General features: G+C 47.8%; 1 protein-coding gene across 1 annotated transcript; it reads left to right on the forward strand.

Annotated features, from left to right (window-relative positions):
- Positions 1-2740: 2740 nt before the first annotated feature.
- Positions 2741-14908, forward strand: PIGV (phosphatidylinositol glycan anchor biosynthesis class V). The gene is made up of 4 exons (XM_034753737.1): positions 2741-2814; positions 8408-8568; positions 10944-12116; positions 14510-14908. The coding sequence occupies exons 2-4, from the start codon at positions 8482-8484 to the stop codon at positions 14819-14821; spliced, it is 1572 nt and encodes a 523-aa protein (XP_034609628.1). The 5' UTR covers positions 2741-2814; positions 8408-8481; the 3' UTR covers positions 14822-14908.
- Positions 14909-19400: the final 4492 nt, after the last annotated feature.

The following is a 19400-nucleotide window of genomic DNA, read 5'->3' on the forward strand; positions in this document are numbered from 1 at the left end:
CTGACTTTAAGACTTGCATTCTGCTGGACTTAATGCTTTGACCTGACTTCTACTGTTGCAAGGAATGCCTGTGAAAATTTGAAGCCTAACTCCTTTTCTTGACCCAGGATGCTTAGGCAGCCTTTTACCATTCCCAATAGCAGGAGAAAACAAAGCTGGTTCTCCCATCTTCCAGTCAGAGCCTGGACTGAAGCATCTTTATGAACTTCCTTTGAAGATATGAGTGAAGATGACTCAGTTCCATGTATTGCTAGAACATTTAACAGAAGAAAATGCCGATAATACCTTTGCAATATTTTACTAGATTTATTTTAAACCAGATTACAAACAAAAACTAACATGTCCTTGATGGACATGATCTAGAGCCGGTAAAGGTCTAGGGGTTTCCTGCCCACAGCTGGGAGGTTGGTCATACCTATTGCCTTGTGAGGTCTTGGCGAAAGCAGAATCTGATAAGTCACTATTCACTCTGGGCAAGATCTTGAGTGGAGCCTTTTTCACTATTGGTAATGTTAATAACTGAATGTACAAATATGGTATGTTACCCAATGCACTGTAGCATGTAACATTGTATAATGTACTTTGGCATGTTACTGGCCTAAACTGAATTGCTGACTTAATGCTGGTGTAGTATCTGCATTAGGGGGGCTGTACTGGTATAATTACATCATGCAAAATTCCTTACTTACTGCAATGGTGATATTCAGGTATTAGTTCCTTATGTCCCTCCGGGAAAGAACATCATAGTAGACTCAAGCTTGTACTTCTCAATGACTGTCATTGCCTGCTCTGTAGGTTGCTTTTGGTTGAGCGGAAGCTAGTTCATAGTTTTCACTGATGGTTGCCAACTTGTATCACAGTATCAGCATCTCAAAAAAGTGTCTTAAACACTGAGCTAGCCAAGGAGGCCCCTTCCAAGACTTTAAGCATTTTGGTTTTATAGATGCTACTTTATAGCCACATAACAGATGCATCATATCTATTAAATGAGAACAGGATACCTGAGTACCACTAACCTTAAGAATGAGAGCGCTCTTGTAATTTTGTTATCCTGGGGATAATTTGCAGTTACCATTTGGGGGATGGGGAGGGGAAGTATTAGGTATGGAGTAGGAGAAAGAAGGAAATATTTGTGTAGGTGGATGTACATTAAATGTTAAGTGGAGTGATTCACACATGCAACCAGGCTCTTCCTGCTGGTTTTGGAGTGAATTTCCTTAATGGGAGATTTTAATTTTCCATGTTACTTTTCAAACAGAGGGCAGACTTAAATTTTAGACATCTTTAAATTGGCATTCTAGCTGTCACTTCCAAAGTGTCTGGTTACCTGCTAAAGTCAGGTTCATTACTTTCTTAAAGGCTGAGATGCAGTTCATGACTTTTTGGCATGAGTATTCTTGCAATCAAATCTGTACTGACAATGTACTTTTGACCTACTAAGCCCTTGCAGCCACAGAGGAACAGACCAAAGGGTGAACGATTGCTATAGATGCCATTCAGCTAAAGGTTGAAGAAAATTCTTGCAATTGCTTCTCTCGTTCCTCCTACATCTTGCACTTTTTTGGTAGAAAAAGAGTTTGTGCATCAGCAATGTCTATGGGCGTATTGGTTTTATTTCTCTTAAGTACGTGAAACTAGAAAATATATTTTCCTCCTTATGTGAAAACATATCCCTTAATGACTGTTCCTAGATTATCTCAGCTGTTTGCAGTATTCCCTAATCCTCTTGGTTGCCTATTCTAGGAGAAAACTGCTAGGTATTTAAGAGTCTATAAAGGGCAGGTATGGGAGTTCTAGTATCAGAATGGGCTGTTGATGATATTATTTTTCCTCTCCTCCCACTATGGGTGAAACTGAACTACGTTGTTAAGTTTCAGAGTAGCAGCGGTGTTACTCCTGTTCTTTTTGCGGATACAGACTACTTGGAGCACCTTTAAAAACTAACAAATTTATTAGAGCATAAGCTTTCCTGGACTACTGCCCACTTCTTCGGATGTATATAGAGTAAAACATGTATTGAGGGGATATAAGTTGTCAAGGAAGAGCCTAACGCCAGAGCAGTAGGTTTTGAAAGATGTTCTTGTGCAACCGCTGCGTCATGTGTAACGACTCGAGCTGTGGTGTAAACGCGGCTGTCAGAGGAAGGGGACCGACGCCAGTGCACACAGGCCCAGAGCCCCTGGACCCCTTGTTGGGCCACGTGGGGAAAAGTTGGAGGACAAAGCTTGTGGCAATGACACAGGTTTAAACGGTCTCTGGTGCCCTGTCGCGGCCGCTCCTGTTTGCTGGGGGGGGGGGAGGGGGCTAGGACCCAGGGCAGGGCTCCTTTTCCCGGGGGGGGGCAGCTGCCCCCCACCTGCCCCGTTTCATGTCTGCTGAGGCAGCTGCAGCCGGCAGGGGGGGCGGGGCCGGCGCTGCTCCCGTCTCTGAGCCCCTCAGCGCTCGCGGCGGCTGAAAGGCGGGAGGCGGAGGGGGGCTCTGACAGGGCCCAGCGCGGCCAGGGGCTGCAAGGGAGCGGGGGCCCCCAGGGCCCGGAGCTGGCGCTGAGTCACGGACCCTCCCGCCCAGCGCGGGGGAGGGGCGGGGTCGCGCGCGCGCGCGCGCTCTGAGGAGAGGCGGGCCAGCGGCTGCCCTCCCCGCGGACGCCGCGTGCGGGATCCGGGCGGGCAGGCAGGCGGCTTCACGGAATCCTAAAGCGCAGGCGCAGCCAGCCGCCTGCCTCCGGAAGTGCTCGCTGCGAGGCGGAAGCGAGGGGGCGGTGTCTGGGTGGCGGCGGGATGGAGCCGGAGTGGGAGCCCCGCGCTGAGTGCTCAGGTGGGGGAGGGGCCGGGGCTCTGCAGCCCCTGATAGCGGGGGGCGGGGGCAGCTCCTAGACTCCCCCCCTCGCGCCAGGAGCCCCGGGCGGGGACTCTCCCGCCGAGACCCTCCCTGCCCCTCAGACCTTTCGCTGCTGGGGGGCCCCTCACAGACTCGCCCCAACCCCTGCCCCAGAGAGACTCGTCCCATGGCCCCCTCCCCACCCAGAGCCCCTGCCCCAGAGAGACTCGCCCCATGGCCCCCTCCCCACCNTAACCCCCTCCCCACCCAGAGCCCTCAACCCCTGCCCCAGAGAGACTTGCCCCATAGCCTCTACCCACCCAGAGCCCCCAACCCCTGCCCCAGAGACACTTGCCCCATAACCCCCTCCCCACCCAGAGCCCCCAACCCCTGCTCCAGAGAGATTCACCTCATGGCCCCCTCCCCCCACCCAGAGCCTCCAACCCCCCCCAAGAGATTTGCCCTGTGACCCCCTCCCTGCCCAGAACCCCATTGCCCCTAGCCCCACAGTTTGCTGCTTTCCCTATGCCCCCTGTACCAATCCCCTCCCAGTCTCCAGACCTTGTTCTCCCCCCACATTTCCAGCACTGGGTTTGCGTAAGGAGGAGAGAGCCCTGTAGGGACTTTCCTACCCAGGGACATTTTGAATGAGGGAGCTTCGTGCCCCCCGGCCCTGGGAGCCTTTACAGTCACACATAGTGCCCGATCCCTTGGCAATAGGATTGTGTCTGCAGGGCAGGACACTTCACAATCTGTTTTAAAATTATTCTCCTTCCAAATGAGTGGGCCTGGGCACATGGGAAAGCAGCTCCCATAAAACTTAGTGTGGGGTCTGTGGGGGAGGGGAGAGAAGGGATAAGGCCAGCTCTGAGGCCTGGAAGCAGCTACAACTCTGCACTTTTTGGAATGTCCTACCCTTTTCCTCCAGGATATGAAGTACTTAGTGTTCTGTATCCACCTCTGAGAGTATGGCCACACATGGATTTTTAGTCATCTTAACTAACGTGACTGTAAATTCTAGTGGACACAGGACAAAAATGTTTGGTTTTAACCCTAGGCTGCAGCCCAAATACAACTCGCAACAAATATTTGTGGAGTGTCTACACAACGTTTACAATCTTCTCAGTTAATGTGTTAAAAATTCAAGCGTAAAAATGGTTTGCTGTTTTGTCCCTTTTCTGTTCTTTGCCAACCTGTGAATTAAATGGAAACCAGTTCCCTGATTTCCCCACCTTCTCAGTCCTGGAAGGAGAGGATGCCCGCAGTGTTCTGTAGCTGCAGGGAGATCTGACAAGGAAAGTGAAAAGTAGTGGGGAAATGTGTGCAATAGGAGTTCATCTCAGGCTAAAGGTCATCTGGAAACACATACTGGAAAGCCCCTAGCACTCATTTGTGTAAGAGGTCAGACTCAGACCTTGGGATTAACGTTAAAAAAAAAAAATCTCCTGACATTTAAACAAAACTAATTTTGGAAGGGCTGGGGTTGCATGTCATGATTTTTTATTTTTTTTTTCTCTTGGGGTTGGCAACATTCAAATTGATCCTTTTAAAAGGGGTCAGTTAATTTAAAAAAAAAAAAAAAAGTTGAGTGAAAAGATGAGCTCTCCCTGCCCAAACACTATCTGAGACCTAGGAGTAAATCATGAGATACTGAAGCATTCTCTAGTCTACAGCCCTACTAGGAAGTCTTGTAACAACAGAAGTGAATGAATTGAATGGAAACACTTGAAGTGACCTGTTTTGGGGTTGAGGCCCTTTTGTGTCTATAAATGCTGCTTGTATTCTATGGTGTTTAATATTAATCCATTAATAAACACACAAGCTATTTAAGTAATTGTCTTCCAACCTTGAAAATGTTCCTATTCAGGGCTTCCACAGTGATCTAACCTCTGCTGGAGTCTTTGCAAATTGCAGGACTTACTTATTATCTCCAAAGTGAGGAGGAATAATTTTGTTTCATTTTTATCATTTTAATTTAAATGCCAGCTGCAGGCTTTGTCAGTTCTAGCCATCTGAAAGAAGCAGCAATGCGTTTGAGTCCAGGAACAAAAAGAAAAAGTTACTTGGTTTGATACAAGTGAGTCTTGTGAAGTGATTTTTTTGAGTCTAAATTCTCTTATTGTGGTTAGGTACAGTAGTAGTTCCAGACAAACTTGAAAATGTGTGTTAGAAAAGGGCAAAATAATTGGAGTATACCATTGTGTGCAAGATTAATTGGACCATTTTCAGCCCCGCTGTAAGCAGGTACAGCTCTCTTGACTTCAGTGAATTTGTACCCTTTAAATCAACTCTGGGTGTGGGCCAGTGGGCCAGTTCTTTCAAATTAATTATACGGGGACAGCATCATGTTAATTTTTGACCCAGTGCATACATTTTGCACAAATAAGCTTTTAGGAAAACTATGATCAATAGAAATGTTCCCTTTTTTTAAAAAGTATTTGAATGGAAAATGTTTTTAAAATAAATAAATAGTGCAGTAGCTACAACCAAACATTTTAGTCTTGTGTCTGAGGACCAGAAACTGAAGCTGACTAGAAACAAATGTGAAAATGACTAGGCTCTCTATTATCCAAGCTATTATAAATGCAAACAGTAAGCAGTATAAATGGCGAAAAGTAAATTGGATTTCTGCTATTGTTTTACTCATCTATGATATTGATGAGAAGCACATTCTTGTAAATAGCAACAGAGGGTCCTGTGGCACCTTTAAGACTAACAGAAGTATTGGAGCATACAATACAAAGAGTACAAAGGGACTCTTGAATTAAAATATATATTTTAATTCAAGAGTCCCTTTAATCTGAAGGAAGATTGCAAAAATACTGAGAGATGCCTAAATCATTGTGTTATAAGTGTTTCCAATATGTACACTGAAATGGATTTCCTATTAGGAATCCTATAACCTAACCAGAATCTGATTGCCATAGTATATGGAGGGAGGAAGTGCCAATGTTGTAAGAGTGTACTGCCCCCTGGTGGTGGACAGTCACCATTACATATTTTATAGACCTTTCATAATTTGTTTTAATTTACCTGATGATTTATCTAACATCTGTTTGATTGAGGTTCATACCCTTACTAATAGTATGATGGGGTGAGACAAAGGGAACTCCTGTCCAAAAACAAGGAACTGGATAGAAATACTGAACACTGATCGAAATTCACTTTTAATTTTGCATAGATTTGATATTTCTTCTAAGAAGATTTTTTTTTAACCCACCTTTGCCCCTTGTGTCCCTTTTCTATCCACTCTGGTGTTCTTGTGGTCCTGTGAGCAACACTTGGTGCTTTTTGTGTAAAGACATCCAGACCCATGGAACACTGTGTTCTCTGTCAATATGGTGGTTGTGGATTGCAGCTTTTTCTAGGTTTTGCTGCCTTCTGATAGAGGGTGTGCGGTGTGCTGCCAGAAACAGCCTTTTCTTATGGATTGATTTGAACCTTCTTGGCGAATTCATTTTAGAATTTTTTAAATATCCAAAGTGGTGATAAACATTAGAGGCAAAAAATATCTTATGTTCTTTAATAGGATTTACAGCTGTGAATGTGCTTTAATAGAATGTATAGCTAGGCTGAAATCCCCCTCCATAATAAATTATAACTTCATGATTCGGTATTGTATTTTCCCATGTTTATTACTTTGCTGCTGTAAATGTTTGGGAGGGACAAAGGCATATGAGCAAAACCAAAAGTTTTGTGCGTGAGAAAACAGGAAGCATTGGCTATTGGTTAAAGCCTAGAACTTGGACTCAGCGTATTTAGGTTCTTATTCTTGGTTTGGCCACTGGCCTGCTCTGTGTCCTTGGGCGAGTCACTTTACCTCTCTGTTTCTCCGTTCTGCCCACCTGTGAAATGAAGATAATGCCACTTCTTTATCTCACAAAGTGTTTTGAGACCTAATTCAAGAAAGTTTGTAAAGTACTTTGAACTCTTTGTGTGTATTATAGAAAACTAAAATCTGTAAAATTACTGAGTGGAGAGCAGAGTGTGAACCTACAGGCAACCTAGCACCTACCATTTCTCAAAGCAAGAAGGCATTAAGGGCTATGGGGGCCAAGGAAAGACTCATGTTATCCTAAAGTTCTAGGGAGCTTTAGGATGGTAAGCGGAGCAGATCTGGAGGTTGCTTAACTGCCTTCCATGGCCATGAGCCTGTTCTGATCATATCTCAGGGGTGGGCCCAAGGGCCACATCTAGGTATGGAAATTGTATGGTGGGCCATGAATGCTCATGCAGTTGGGGGTTGGGGCATGGGAGGGGGTGAGGGCTCCAGCTGGGGGTGTGGGCTCTGGGGTGGGGCCATAAATAAGGAGTTCAGGGTTCAGGAGGGTGCTCTGGGCTGGGGCAGGGGGTTGGCAGTGGGGATGAGGGGTTGGGGATGCAGGAGGGTGCTCCAGGCTGGGACCGAGGGGAGTTTGGAGGGCAGGAGAGGGATATGGGCTGGGGCAGGGGGTTGGAGCCCAGGAGGGGGACAGGGGTGCAGGCTCCGGGCAACGCTTACCATACCCAGTGGCATGGACAAGGGGCTCTGTGCATTGCCCCGTCCCTGCAGCTCCCATTGGCCATGGTTCCCGGCCAGTGGGAGCTGCGGGGGCAGCGTGCAGAGCCCCCTGGCTGCCCCTACGCCTAGGAGCCGGGGGGGGGGGGGGCATACCGCTGTTTCCGGGAGCCGCATGGAGCAAGCACCGGACCCTGCTCCCCAGCGGGAGCTCGAGGGCCAGATTCAAACATCTGAAGGGCCAGATGCGGCCCCTGGGCGGTAGTTTGCCCACCCCTGTCATATCTGCTCTGGAAATGTCAGCCCAGAATACTAAGGTGTATGTTAAACTGGCTTAAATCCCCTAGTTAAGGTATGGGGAGATAAGAGTCCCCTTAGTATATGTCATTTGCTTGAGTCAGGCAGATGCCCTGACTCTAGTTAGCAGGAACCCCTTCCAGAGCATTAGAAGAGCAGTGAGAGAATAGAGCTCTGTAAATATGTCAGGACAATTATTTCTTTGTTCTGTGGACGGCTTAAGTGGTAGGTGAGAGACACTGAGAGGGGATGCTAGCCCTCACCTTGCAATGGTCAATTAATACAATGATGTTGGGAGGTGTTGGTTTCATAGCCCTAAAGGCTGAAGTTTTCTGCTTCTCCAGAACAAATACAAGATGGCCAATGGGAGCTACGGGGGTGGCGCTTGGGGCAGGGGTGGTGTGCGGAGTCCCCTGGCTGCCCCTAAACGTAGGAGCCGGAGGGGGGACATGCCTCTGTTTCCGGGAGTCATAGCACATGCCTGCGGAGCGTATCCTACTCCCTGGCTGGAGCATGGGAGCAGGGCAAGCCCCAGACCCTGCTCCCCAGCAGGAGCTCAAGGCCCAGATTAAATCAGCTGGCGGGCCGGATGTGGCCTGCGGGCCATAGTTTACTCACTACCCTTCTACGGTGTCCCCTGAACCATGGTCTCTTCCAGAAGGAACATTCTTCAAGTTTACAGCCTGAGGTTTATGAAGGAAGTACTGTTGGCCAGCAAGTAAAGATCTGTAACTTACAAACATAGCTGAAGCCTGCAATACCTCTTTGTGTCCCTAAGCATTGTGTTTCATTCAGGTTTCAAAAGCCAGAGAGAGAATTTCCCCTGCCGAAAGCAGCAGTGACCCACTGAGGCAACTTCTAAGGTCATAATGAAGCTGATGAATAGAAGAGACCCCTATGTTCGAGAGGTCATCCGGTTTGCAGTGTGTTGCAGGGCCCTGACACTTGTGCTCCAGGCAAGTCTCCTCATGAACACAAGACATTGTACTAAATGTAATATACTACTTCAGAGTTACCTCTTCAGTACTGCAGGGTGTATTGTGAGCTATCACGATCTTCCTGATTGTAATTGGACTTCTCATGCAGAGGCCTACAAGTGGCATCTGGGAAGTCATGTTGCTGTCAAAAAGAAGTTTGACATGGTTAATTTATTTTTAAATTAAAACTTTTGTGTGAATTCACTGCTGTTGCAAGTGGCTGTATCGACAGTTCTGTAGACTGAAGTCCCCTGTTTATCCACAAAACAGGTACATCAATCTTCCCACGCAAACGATTCCCAAGTCTCAAACCTAGAGGCACTGTCTCTAGACATGAGGACATCTCAGTGCTCATGGCTAGGGCCCTATCAAATTCATGGTCCATTTTGGTCAATTTCATGGTCATGGGATTTTAAAAATTATAAATTTCATGATTTCAGATATTTAAATCTGAAATTTCATGGGGTTGTAACTGATGGGGTCCTGACTTAAATGTGAAGGCAGGAGTGTAGAAGTAAGGGTGGCAATACCATACCATGCCACCCTTCTGCATTTCTGCTGCTTGCAGGGCACTGCCTTCAGAGCTGGGCACCTGGCCAGCAGCTGCCGCTCTCCGGCCACCCAGCTCTGAAGGCAGTGCAGAACTAAGGGTGGCAATACCGTGACCCCCCGCCCCCACAATAACCTTGCAAAAAAAAAACCATGACCCTCTTTTGGGTCAGGACCCCCAGTTTGAGAAACGCTGGTCTCCCCCATGAAATCTGTATTGTATAGGGTAAAAGTACATAAAAGACCAGATTTTTATGGGGGGAAACCAGATTTCATGGTCCGTGATGCATTTTCACGACCGTGAATTTGGTAGGGACCTACTCATGGTCCATTCACTCCTTAGTGTGTCTGCTGAGACTGTCAACAAGGAACCCAGCTGTTTTGTGAAGTGAAACCAGTCTAATTGGGAAAGAGATTGAGCACCACCAAACAGCCAACAGATAGTAACAACTTTTGGTCTCTACTGGGTTGGGTTGGATTTGAACAACTTCTGAGAGATGAAAGGCTCCATATGAGATGAAAAAGTCTCCCAAGCCAGCCAGTTTCCTGGTAATGTAGTTTCACTGTAAAGCATCACCATTTATTTTTTTTAATTACAGTTTGTTAAATACAGCCCCTTTTTTCTTTCTGTCTGTTCTCCTTCCCCTGTCAGTGCCAACACTGACATAATTGTACAAGGGACACCCCTAATTCCGCATTTGAAGCTTCAGGATTGCTCAGTCAGATGCATGACTTTCATCTGCCTGGGTATTACAGTGCTTTCAAATTTAGACCCTAGCCTCTTGAGCTTTCTGTTTTTCTCTCATCTGTTAAAACATGGTGCATGCCGCAAACTCACAAAGGGGCTCGTTTGTTGGGAGTCCCGTTCATCTTTCTAATATGAAGGTCAGGGGACACCTTTGTGTCAGCTCCAACAGCAGCGTGCTAAGCTAAGCAGCAGAGACAATGGGAGTGTGATCTAGTGGCTGGAAAAGGGGCCTGGGCACTGCATTAACCTGCTGCGTGACATAAGTAAGACTTCCCCCCCCCCCGTGCCTCAGTTTCCCTATATATAAAGTGAGGGTCAAAATGTCTATCTCACCAGCGTGGGGTGGGAGGGGGTTGTGAAACAATCATTGTAAAGCAGTTTGAGAGGTTTAGATGAAAGTTGCTATCGTAGTACATTCACTAGTACATACAGCGTTAGAGCTTTTCTGGAGTAGAAATGAGTAAATTACGCTTCATAGCTAGCTACAGAATCACAGCCATTACAGAAAGAAAAGACCTGCTAATTCATCTCCATTTCCCATCTCCTGCACCACAGAGGTTAATGCAGGATTTGGATTTTTCCCTGCGTATTTTCCAGAGCGTTGTCTGGTCTAGATTTGAATGTTCCAAGTGACTCTCTGGTGAAAACCCAAATATGTTGTAGTCTAATAGGTCTCACCACCTCAAACCTTTTTCCGATACTCAAGGTATGCTACACTGCTAAAAAAAAAAAAAAGTGTATTTTAAATCAGGATAGCTAACCAACATTCACTAACTTGGGCTAAAAGAGCAGCGAAGGCATGGCAGCTCAGATTGGCATCTCGAGCTAAAACCCACGGGGAGCCTGGCGTTGAACTTGAGCTGCTAACAGGTTTCTTTGCAGTGTAAACATACCCTTAGCCTGCATTTCTTGGCTCCCACTTATGCTCCCTTCTTGGAGTTAACACTTGGAGTCCCTGCAGTCCTCCTCCTGCTTGGGACTCCATTTGACTGTCTTCAGTGCGGGAAGTCACAATAGGATGCTTCGTTAATTTCAGTTCTCTCCCTCTCTCTTCCAGGCCCTGTTTAACTTCTTGATCCCGGATCATGCAGCAGATGCCTTCTCTCCTCCCCGTCTGTCAGAACCCAGCCTCTGTGATTGGTTGTCGGAATGGCTGTTGGGGGGCTTGTCGCACTGGGATGCAGAGCACTTCCTGTTCATAGCTGAGCATGGCTACCTGTATGAGCACAACTTCGCCTTCTTCCCAGTGTACCCCCTCAGTGTGCGAGCCGTGGCAAAGGTCATCCTGTGCCCTCTGCAAGGGCTACTGTGTTTACGGAGCCGCCTGCTCTTGTCAGCGGTGCTTTTGAATGCTCTCCTCTCAGTCCTGGCAGCTGCTGTCCTCTATGAGCTGGGGTGTGTGGTGCTGCGGTGTCGCCGGATGGCCTTCCTCTCTGCTGTCCTCTTCTGCCTCACCCCCGCCAATGTGTTCATGACAGCCGCTTACTCAGAAAGCATGTTTGCTTTCCTGGTGTTCAGTGCCATGCTGCAGCTGGAGAAAGGGCAGAGCTGGACCAGCGGACTGCTCTTCTCCCTTGCTGCTGGTGTGCGCTCCAACGGGGTGATCAACACCGGCTTCCTCATCTATTCCCAGAGTAAAGACCTTGCCCTCCAACTCCAGACAGGTGCTGGGACTGTAATGAAGCTGCCTCGGGTCTGGAGACGACTCCTCCGCTTTGCAGCTTCCGTGGTTCTGATGTCTGCTGGGGTCTTTTTCCCTTTTGCTTTGTTTCAGTCCTATGCCTACTTGAGATTCTGCACTCCTGACGCCCGTTCTGAACATGCTGTTCCCAGGCCGCTATTGCAGCTGGCTGTGGATAAAGGGTATCGTCTAGCGGCCATGAGTGGGATGAAACCTGCGTGGTGCTCCCAGGGGCTCCCTGTGGTCTATTCTTACATTCAAGATGTTTACTGGAATGTGGGCTTTCTAAGGTACTTTGAGCTTAAACAGGTACCCAACTTCCTGCTTGCTGCGCCGGTTACTGTGCTGGGCTTTTGGGCCACCTGGTTCTACCTCACTGCAAATCCCCAGTACTGCTTAATGCTTGGCCTAGTGAGAAGAAAGAAGGAAGGAAGGAAAGGAGAGGACTCTGATAAGCCAGTGGATGGATTTCGCTGCACCAGTGTCTTCGTTTACGTGGTCCATGCCATGGCTCTTCTGGCCTTCGGAATCCTCTGCATGCATGTGCAGGTGAGACATTTGAAGCAGCATGTGGCAGTGGTGTCTTTAAAGGAATTTAATGCTGGGGGCGAGGTGGTAGATTGACAGCCATGGAGATAGACGTTGTCTAGCCACAGAACAAGGACAGGGGCAGTGCAAGCTTCTCTCTCAGCACATGTCCTCCTGCTCTGTAGGAACCACTTCCGGGTCAGAGATGACTGTTCAGTTTCCCTGGCCATTTAGTTCCTTTTCTTTCATTGAGACTGCCTAAAAGGAGGCCCATTAGGTGCCAAGTGTGATGGGAACATTTGTCCACTAGGAACTACCGGCTTGTTTCACTTTGGCCACTTATCTAATGGATGGAATTTTTAACATGCTTATCACCGGGACAGCAAAGTGCTGCTAGTCAGCTGTCGGGGTAAAGACTTTGCACCACTACCACCTTGGGCTGGACTTGTACTGGTGACCTGGAAGTGAAAAGCTCTGTAACCTCGTACCAGTCTCTAGAAGTGTTTCAAGACTACTTAAAACGTGGCTAGTGGCAGTAGAAAGTTGGGGATTCCAGAACCCCCAGATGCGGGTCATGAAGCATTAAATCAAAACTCAAGTGGAGGAGGTTCTCTCTCTCTCTCTCTCTCTCTCTCTCTCTTCCCCTGCCTTCCAGTGTGTGAGCAGGACTCCTCCTTCTGGAGTCTGTCCCCTCTCACTTGGAATCCTGTTAAATAACCTTTCCAGTCTCTGACATTGTTCTGCCAGGTCCCCAGCAGATCTATGGGTGTCAATGTTTGCATGTGTTCAGCAGGCAGAGATTAGTGGAGAATGTCTCTGGATTCCTCCTATGTGCTGGTAGTCTGTCCCTCCAATTACTCTAGACCCTTCAGGGTTCTGGAGGGTTACAGGACATACATTGGGGTGGGCAAACTTTTTGGCCCGAGAGCCACATCTGAATATGGAAATAGTTTGGCAGGCCATGAATGCTCACGAAATTGGGAGTGGGGGTGAGGGAAGGGATGAGGGCTCCGGCTGGGGGTGCGGGCTCTGGGGTGGGGCCAGAAATGAGGAGTTCAGAGTTTGGGAGGGGGCTCCAGGCTGGAGAAGGGGGTTGGAGTGTGCGGGGGGCCTCTGGAGTGGGGCTAGGTATGAGGGGTTGGGGGTGCAGGAGGGTGCTTCAGAGTGGGACTGAGGGGTTCAGACGGTGGGTGGGGGTCAGAGGTGCAGGCTCCGGGTGGCGCTTACCTCAAGCAGCTCCTGGAAGCAGCGGCATGTCCCCCCTCCGGCTCCTATGCGGAGGCGCGGCCAGGCAGCTCTGTGCGCTGCCCTGTCCACAGGCCCCATCGGCCTCAGTTCCCAGCCAATGGGAGCTGCGGAGGTGGCACTTGGGGCAGGGGCAGTGTGTGGAGCCCCCTGGTTTCCCCTACGTGTAGGAGCCTGAGGGGGAACATGCTGCTGCTTCTGGGAGCTGCGTGGAGCCATGGCACGCACAGAGCGGGGCAAGCGCCCGACCCTGCTCCCTGGCTGGAGCGCTGGAGCGGGGCAAGCCCTGGACCCTGCTACCCGGCGGGAGCTCAAGGACCAGATTAAAAGTCTGAAGGGCTGTATGCGGCCCTGGGCCATAGTTTGCCCACCCCTGACATACATGCTAGAAGCAATGCCATGGAACCACAGGGTTAACTCAGTCCTTTATTCTTCCCAGGAGACAAACTGCTGCCATTCAATTTAGTATATGGGGGGCGGGAGGGGTTCTTGTCACTCTCAATAAGTTGTTTGCTGTGTAGTTGTAGCCATGTTCGTCCCAGGATATTAGTGAGTGGGTGAGGTAATATCTTATATTGCACTAACTTCTTTCCAGAAGAGCAAAGGGAGTTGTTTTAGGCCATTGTTTCCCCTCTCCACACTGTTCTGCAGAGTGCTGTGTACCTGCTAGCTGTTGCTGTCATCCGCAGAGATGGTTGCATTTTAGTGATGCCGCATGCATAGCATTCGTAAAGTGCTTTGGGATCCTTTGAGATGTAAGGCTCTTCATAAATGTAAAATAGTCCTCTTCTTATTTAGGGTTTGGCGCTCTCATTTTCCTTGGGGAAGATAGCAAGATTCCCGTCTTCGCTGTAGCTCTGCTCAGGAATAGTAGAGATTTCTGCAGCGCTGTGGCAAGTAAACAGTTGCTGTGTTTTTCTGTAACCTGGAGGTTACTTGGCTGCTTTTACAGACATCTTTATAAACATAACCCTGAGCTGAGAAGCATTTTATTTCATATTCTTTTATAATAATAAATTCTAGCACCATAAAGTGGGGCTATATTTCACTCCAATTTGTCAGTAGTCTGTTTGAGGCAGATAGATTGCAACTTTCATTCCTCAGAATCAGGGTCACTTAGAGTCCCTGGCACATAATTAATGTGCTTTTTTCCCCCCTGCTGTTTTCAGGTTGTAACCAGGTTCCTAGGCTCGTCTACACCAGTCTTGTACTGGTTCTCTGCTCATCTGCTCCAGGACTATGAACCTTTGCTGTGGAAAGAAGGAGCTGCTATCCAGACTGCAGCATCCCTCTCCAAGAAGCCCAGTGTAGGCAGCTCTTTTCCTGGATCGTTCAGAAAAGGGATTTCTGAAAACCCCATCATGAGATTACTGCTGAATTGGAGAAAAAGTTCCCCTCTCACCAAATGTATTCTGGGATACTTCCTGTCCTACTGGCTGCTGGGGCTGATCCTACACTGCAACTTCCTGCCTTGGACATAGTTAGAGTTTGAGAACATGTATTTGTGATGGACCTGCTAATGGGAACAGAATCGCTGCTCAGAATATAAACTCTTTTTTTAAACTTGACATAAGTGAATTGATGCTACTATCTTTCTTTTTATTTCCAAAGGCATACAGAGCCCCCAATACGTGCACATGACTCTGTGCTCTTACTGCTGTAAACCTCATCCTTCCTCATTCCATTCTCCCCCCTACCATTTGTCACCATTACTGGTCGTATGATGGCTAAAATCTAATCTGTAAACTCTTTGGGGTGGCGGTTGTCTATTTATTCTTATGTCTTCTGTGAAGCACTTTACCATAATTAATAATTGTCCAGTGAAATGAGTTATAGGCCTGTTTAAGGTTATAGGTTAGGTTATAGTTGACATGTCTATCTGCAGAATACAAATTGGGGTTCTGAGGTGGTGGAGAAACTCAAGGAAGCATCCCCTAGCTCGCAGTGAGAAGCTTTCCTAGTGTGCTCCTCTTCCTGTAGGAGCGCCTGGGCATCATAGCCATTTCTGCATCATAGAGAACAGATGGAGTCACAAAGGAGTTGGCTGGAGAGGTCCCTAGAGAAAGTTGTTAGAGGTTCTCAAGCTAGGGCATGTGGAAATTCACAAGGGTGTATCAGAGTGTTTGAATGTTGTCAGTAAAGTTTATGGACTTTACGAGAGTCACTTTTCCCCCTAAATAAAAAGACATCTCTAGCTTTGGGAAATTTGAGAACTGCCAGGGGTGGGTAGGAGAGTCAGTGTGATAGGGCCTACAGCTTGGAGAGTACTGTCGGGAAGTTGGACATTGAGGGAAGGAAATAAACATTCCTGTTTACTTCATTAAATAGTAGGGGAGTGTTGCCCTCTGGTTACAGCAGGGCAGAGGGACTCAGGTCTGATTTCTATTTCCAGTTCTGCTGTTGACTTACTGTGTATTCTGGAGAAAGTCACTTGCTCTTTATGCCCTGATTCTACTCTCTCTCAAAATGGAGACAGTGCTACTTCCCACTCTCACCAAAGGATTGTGAAGTTTGTTTAATGAATGTGTGAAGCTTTTTGAGATCTTTTATAGAAGGCACTAAAGAAGGGTAAAGCATATACTGTTTTTAGCTTAAAATAGAATAAGCTAATTGTAAATGTGGTAGTCTCCAGCTATCCAAGCTTCTGATTAGATGAAGGCTTTGGGGATACATGTACCCAGCAAGCAGAAAGCCGTGGCAGTGAGTCTCAGAGCTTAGGTCTACAGACTCAGGGTCACAGGGCTCATGCTACAGTGCTCAAAATAACTTCAGAGCCCAAGCTCCCCACTGAGCCCGAATGTCTGTCTATACAGCTATCTTAGCACTGCAGCATGAGCTCTCTGAGCCCAATTCTGTAGACCCAGGCTCTGCTGCTGGTTTCTACGTGCCATGTAGACGTACTCTGGGTGTCCCCTGAGTTGTACATTTACACACACACACACACACACTCACAAACTCTCTCTCTCTCTCTCTTCCTCCCTTGACAGTAGCTGTTTGTAGCTGGACACCTTGGTTTAAATCCTGCTTGAAGCAGGTCATCACTGCAAATTAATTTGGAAAATTCCTCTGAGGTGCTGGCAGTTGTCACCCCTTTGATTCCAGAAGGGACAGACTTAAAGGAAATGAGAAGCAGGCATACCTACATCCTGGAACAAACCGAACATCCCACACAGCAGTAGGCTAATGTAGCAAACATGACTGATAATGAGACTTTAAAAACAAACGTATCCTGAAACTCTCCAGCTAACTGGAAGAGGCTATAGTGAGATTTTCCAAAGCAGCTACGGCATCCTGCATGCTGCCTCTGAAATCAGTTGAAGTCAGCAAAGATCTGCTTGAGGGATTGGGTCCATATTTTTGAACCTGTAGAAGGCAAGTGTATCTTCAGTGTTTAAGCTTTGCCTTCCCTACATGAAAATTCTGCTGACGTTTTTAGTCAGACTTTGCACTGGTAAATAAGAATAAAAATTAAACTTAAAACTCCAAATAAAACAATGAGTAAAGATAGACCTGTTGCCATTTTAGTATCTCTCTGGTTGTCAGAAACAACTTGAAAACTGAACACGTTTGAACTGGAGTCTCTGAGACACAATAGCAAGAGGTGGTGCAACACAGAAAGTGTAGTAGCACTCTTTAGTGGGAACAGAGGGCTACAGTCATTCATAAAACTACAGGAACCTGAGCCTAAACATGAGGCCCCGACTGCCAGCCAACACCCAGGAGACTGCTTCATGCCTACACACAGCAGCAGTGTCTTATGTTGCTGATGCCATTTCAGTAATTGCTTGCACAGGTTGACACTTCCTGGACTCCAGCTGCTGTTGCTTTGGGCTTTGCTGACCCCGGTTATTGCTGTGAAGGGGGATGAGGCTCCTTATTGCATCACCCAGACTCAGGCCAATGGAGCCTGTTTCCTGAGTGTGGGAGATCTCTTGGACATTGTTCTCCCCTGACTAATGTGTGATCCATGTCTTCGTCACTCATTTCCCAAAGCTTCTAGAGAACTGAATGGACCTTGAATCCTGACCATACACAGTTGTGAAATTTTAAATGTAAGAGGCCAAATTCAGTGCTTATTTCTACACTATCCAATTCCGCTGATTCCGGGTGAAACTTTGGGGCCAAAGAACATAACCATCAGTTCATTAACGTCACAGTGGGCTGTGTCCTTTACCTACCCACCTCCACAATAGATGGTAAAAACGTCAAAGAGAAACTGACAGAAATAGCAACCACAATAATAGTAGGGATGTGACTCAAACTGCCCGGCAGGAAATGGATGATTCAGCCTGTGTTACCCTTGCTGCCTTATGCACCAGATACGGCTGTAGAGAAGGCTCTATCCTGATGCACCTCCAGTCCATTTCTGAGTGTTTCTGCTGCTGCATTATTCCCTATATCCATGCTCTTCATCGTTAGATTATCTAGGTAGCAGGACATGTCCTATCCTTAATTTCTTTTATAGATTTTCATCAAAGCCAGGACACTATTTGAAGTTTGGACCAGGTCAGTAGTGATCAAAAACGGTTACAGTCTTGAGGGTGTTTTGTGACTTATGTGGAATAAGTTGATCTCAATCTGTTTCCAAGTGGTACAAGTATCCCACCTCTCACCCAGAGAGCGGAAGGATTGAGTGAGACAGGCAGACTGAACTCTCCTTGTTTGCCTGTGGGTGGTCCCTCCATCAGAGAGATGAAACATGGTGTGGGTTAGGGAAATTTAACCTATCCTGTGGATAAACAGAGGCCTTCAGTTTCCAGGCTTGTCAGCTCACCAATTTCCACCAGCACTAAATTCACTGGAAACATTTAGAAAATAAAGTAATAAAACAATTTGACTTGTTACTGTTTGCTTGTTTAGGTCTGTGATTATTTGGGGGAGCTACAGTTATGCTGGCTCTATAAGGGGAAGGTGTCTAGTGGGAGGTCAGCTACAACTGGCTTGAAGTTGTGACCATCACCCAGGTGGCTATAACAGCCTAATTAGAAGAGGGCGCACACACTAGTGGTGGTGATGGTGGGAGCTAGGGCTGTACTGTGAGAGTCGTTATAATGGGGTTTGAGCCAAGCGAATGGGTTTGTATTCTAATGGTGTTATGGTTTGAATGGGGCTGCAAGTTGATGGTGCAGTGGCTGGCCACAAGGAATGTTATACTGTGGTGGTGATTATGGGAGTAGAGGGTGAGTGGGGCTATGGGGTGTTGTGATGGGTTACATACAGGATGGTGGGGTGAAGGGGACTGTGTAGCATTGCAGGATTGGAAATGAGTGTTTGTGGGGGACAGGAGTTATGAAGAGTTGTGGGATATGGGGTTTTGAGGGTTGGGGATTAGGGGTGAGTGGAATTTGGGGGGATCTGTGGTTTATAAAAATGTTATGGGTTTAAGAGAAAAGTGGGGTCTCTGGGGGCTGCAGGGCAGGCTTCCAGCAATGTGGGAGGTGGTGTGGCTGAGACAGTTATGAAGTTATGGGGTTTAAGGGATTTGGGATAATGTGGTGTTCAGGATGAAGGGTTATTGGGGAGTTTGTGGGGTGTCACAGATTTTTTGGGGGAGTGGGATTTGTGGGGCTTTGATAGTGGGGTTGAGGTGTGTAGAGAGCTAATGAATGTAAGGGGATTCGGGTGCTGTAGTATTCAAGGTGGGGATTGGGGAGCTATGTGGTTGTTATGGCTTTAGAGAGCAGGAGTTTGGGGCTGTGGTATTGGGGTGGGGATATGGGGGCCTGTGGGGATGTTAGGCTTAGGAGGCATGGGGATTTGAGTGGGGGTGTTAGGTTTGGGGGGGCTGAGGGGGCTATGGAGGTGTGTAGTGTTGGTTTAGAGGTGAGGAAGCTTGGGACTGGGGAGGTACTATGCGTAATGGTGTAAGGGACAGTTTGAGTGTGTGGTAGAGGGTGAGAGGGTTGGGGGGCTGTGAGGTGATGGGGCTGCAGAGCTGTGGGGTGATGGGTGAAGGAGGGTGAGGGGGGTGGGGGGCTGGGGGGGGAGGGGGGAGGGGGGGGGGGGGGGGGGGGGGGCGGGGGGGGGGGGGGGGTGGGGGGGGGCGGGGGGGGGGGGGCG

The sequence above is a fragment of the Trachemys scripta genome, chromosome 20 (assembly GCF_013100865.1).
Source record: "Trachemys scripta elegans isolate TJP31775 chromosome 20, CAS_Tse_1.0, whole genome shotgun sequence".
In the NCBI taxonomy this organism is placed as follows: Eukaryota; Metazoa; Chordata; order Testudines; family Emydidae; genus Trachemys; species Trachemys scripta.

Excerpts from the sequence above, each read along its gene's own strand:
- PIGV (XM_034753737.1), top strand. The coding sequence starts at position 8,482 with ATGAAGCTGATGAATAGAAGAGACCCCTATGTTCGAGAGGTCATCCGG. Across the intron at positions 8,569-10,943 it reads CCCTGACACTTGTGCTCCAG|GCCCTGTTTAACTTCTTGAT; the intron begins GCAAGTCTCCTC and ends TCTCTCTTCCAG. Across the intron at positions 12,117-14,509 it reads TCCTCTGCATGCATGTGCAG|GTTGTAACCAGGTTCCTAGG; the intron begins GTGAGACATTTG and ends TGCTGTTTTCAG.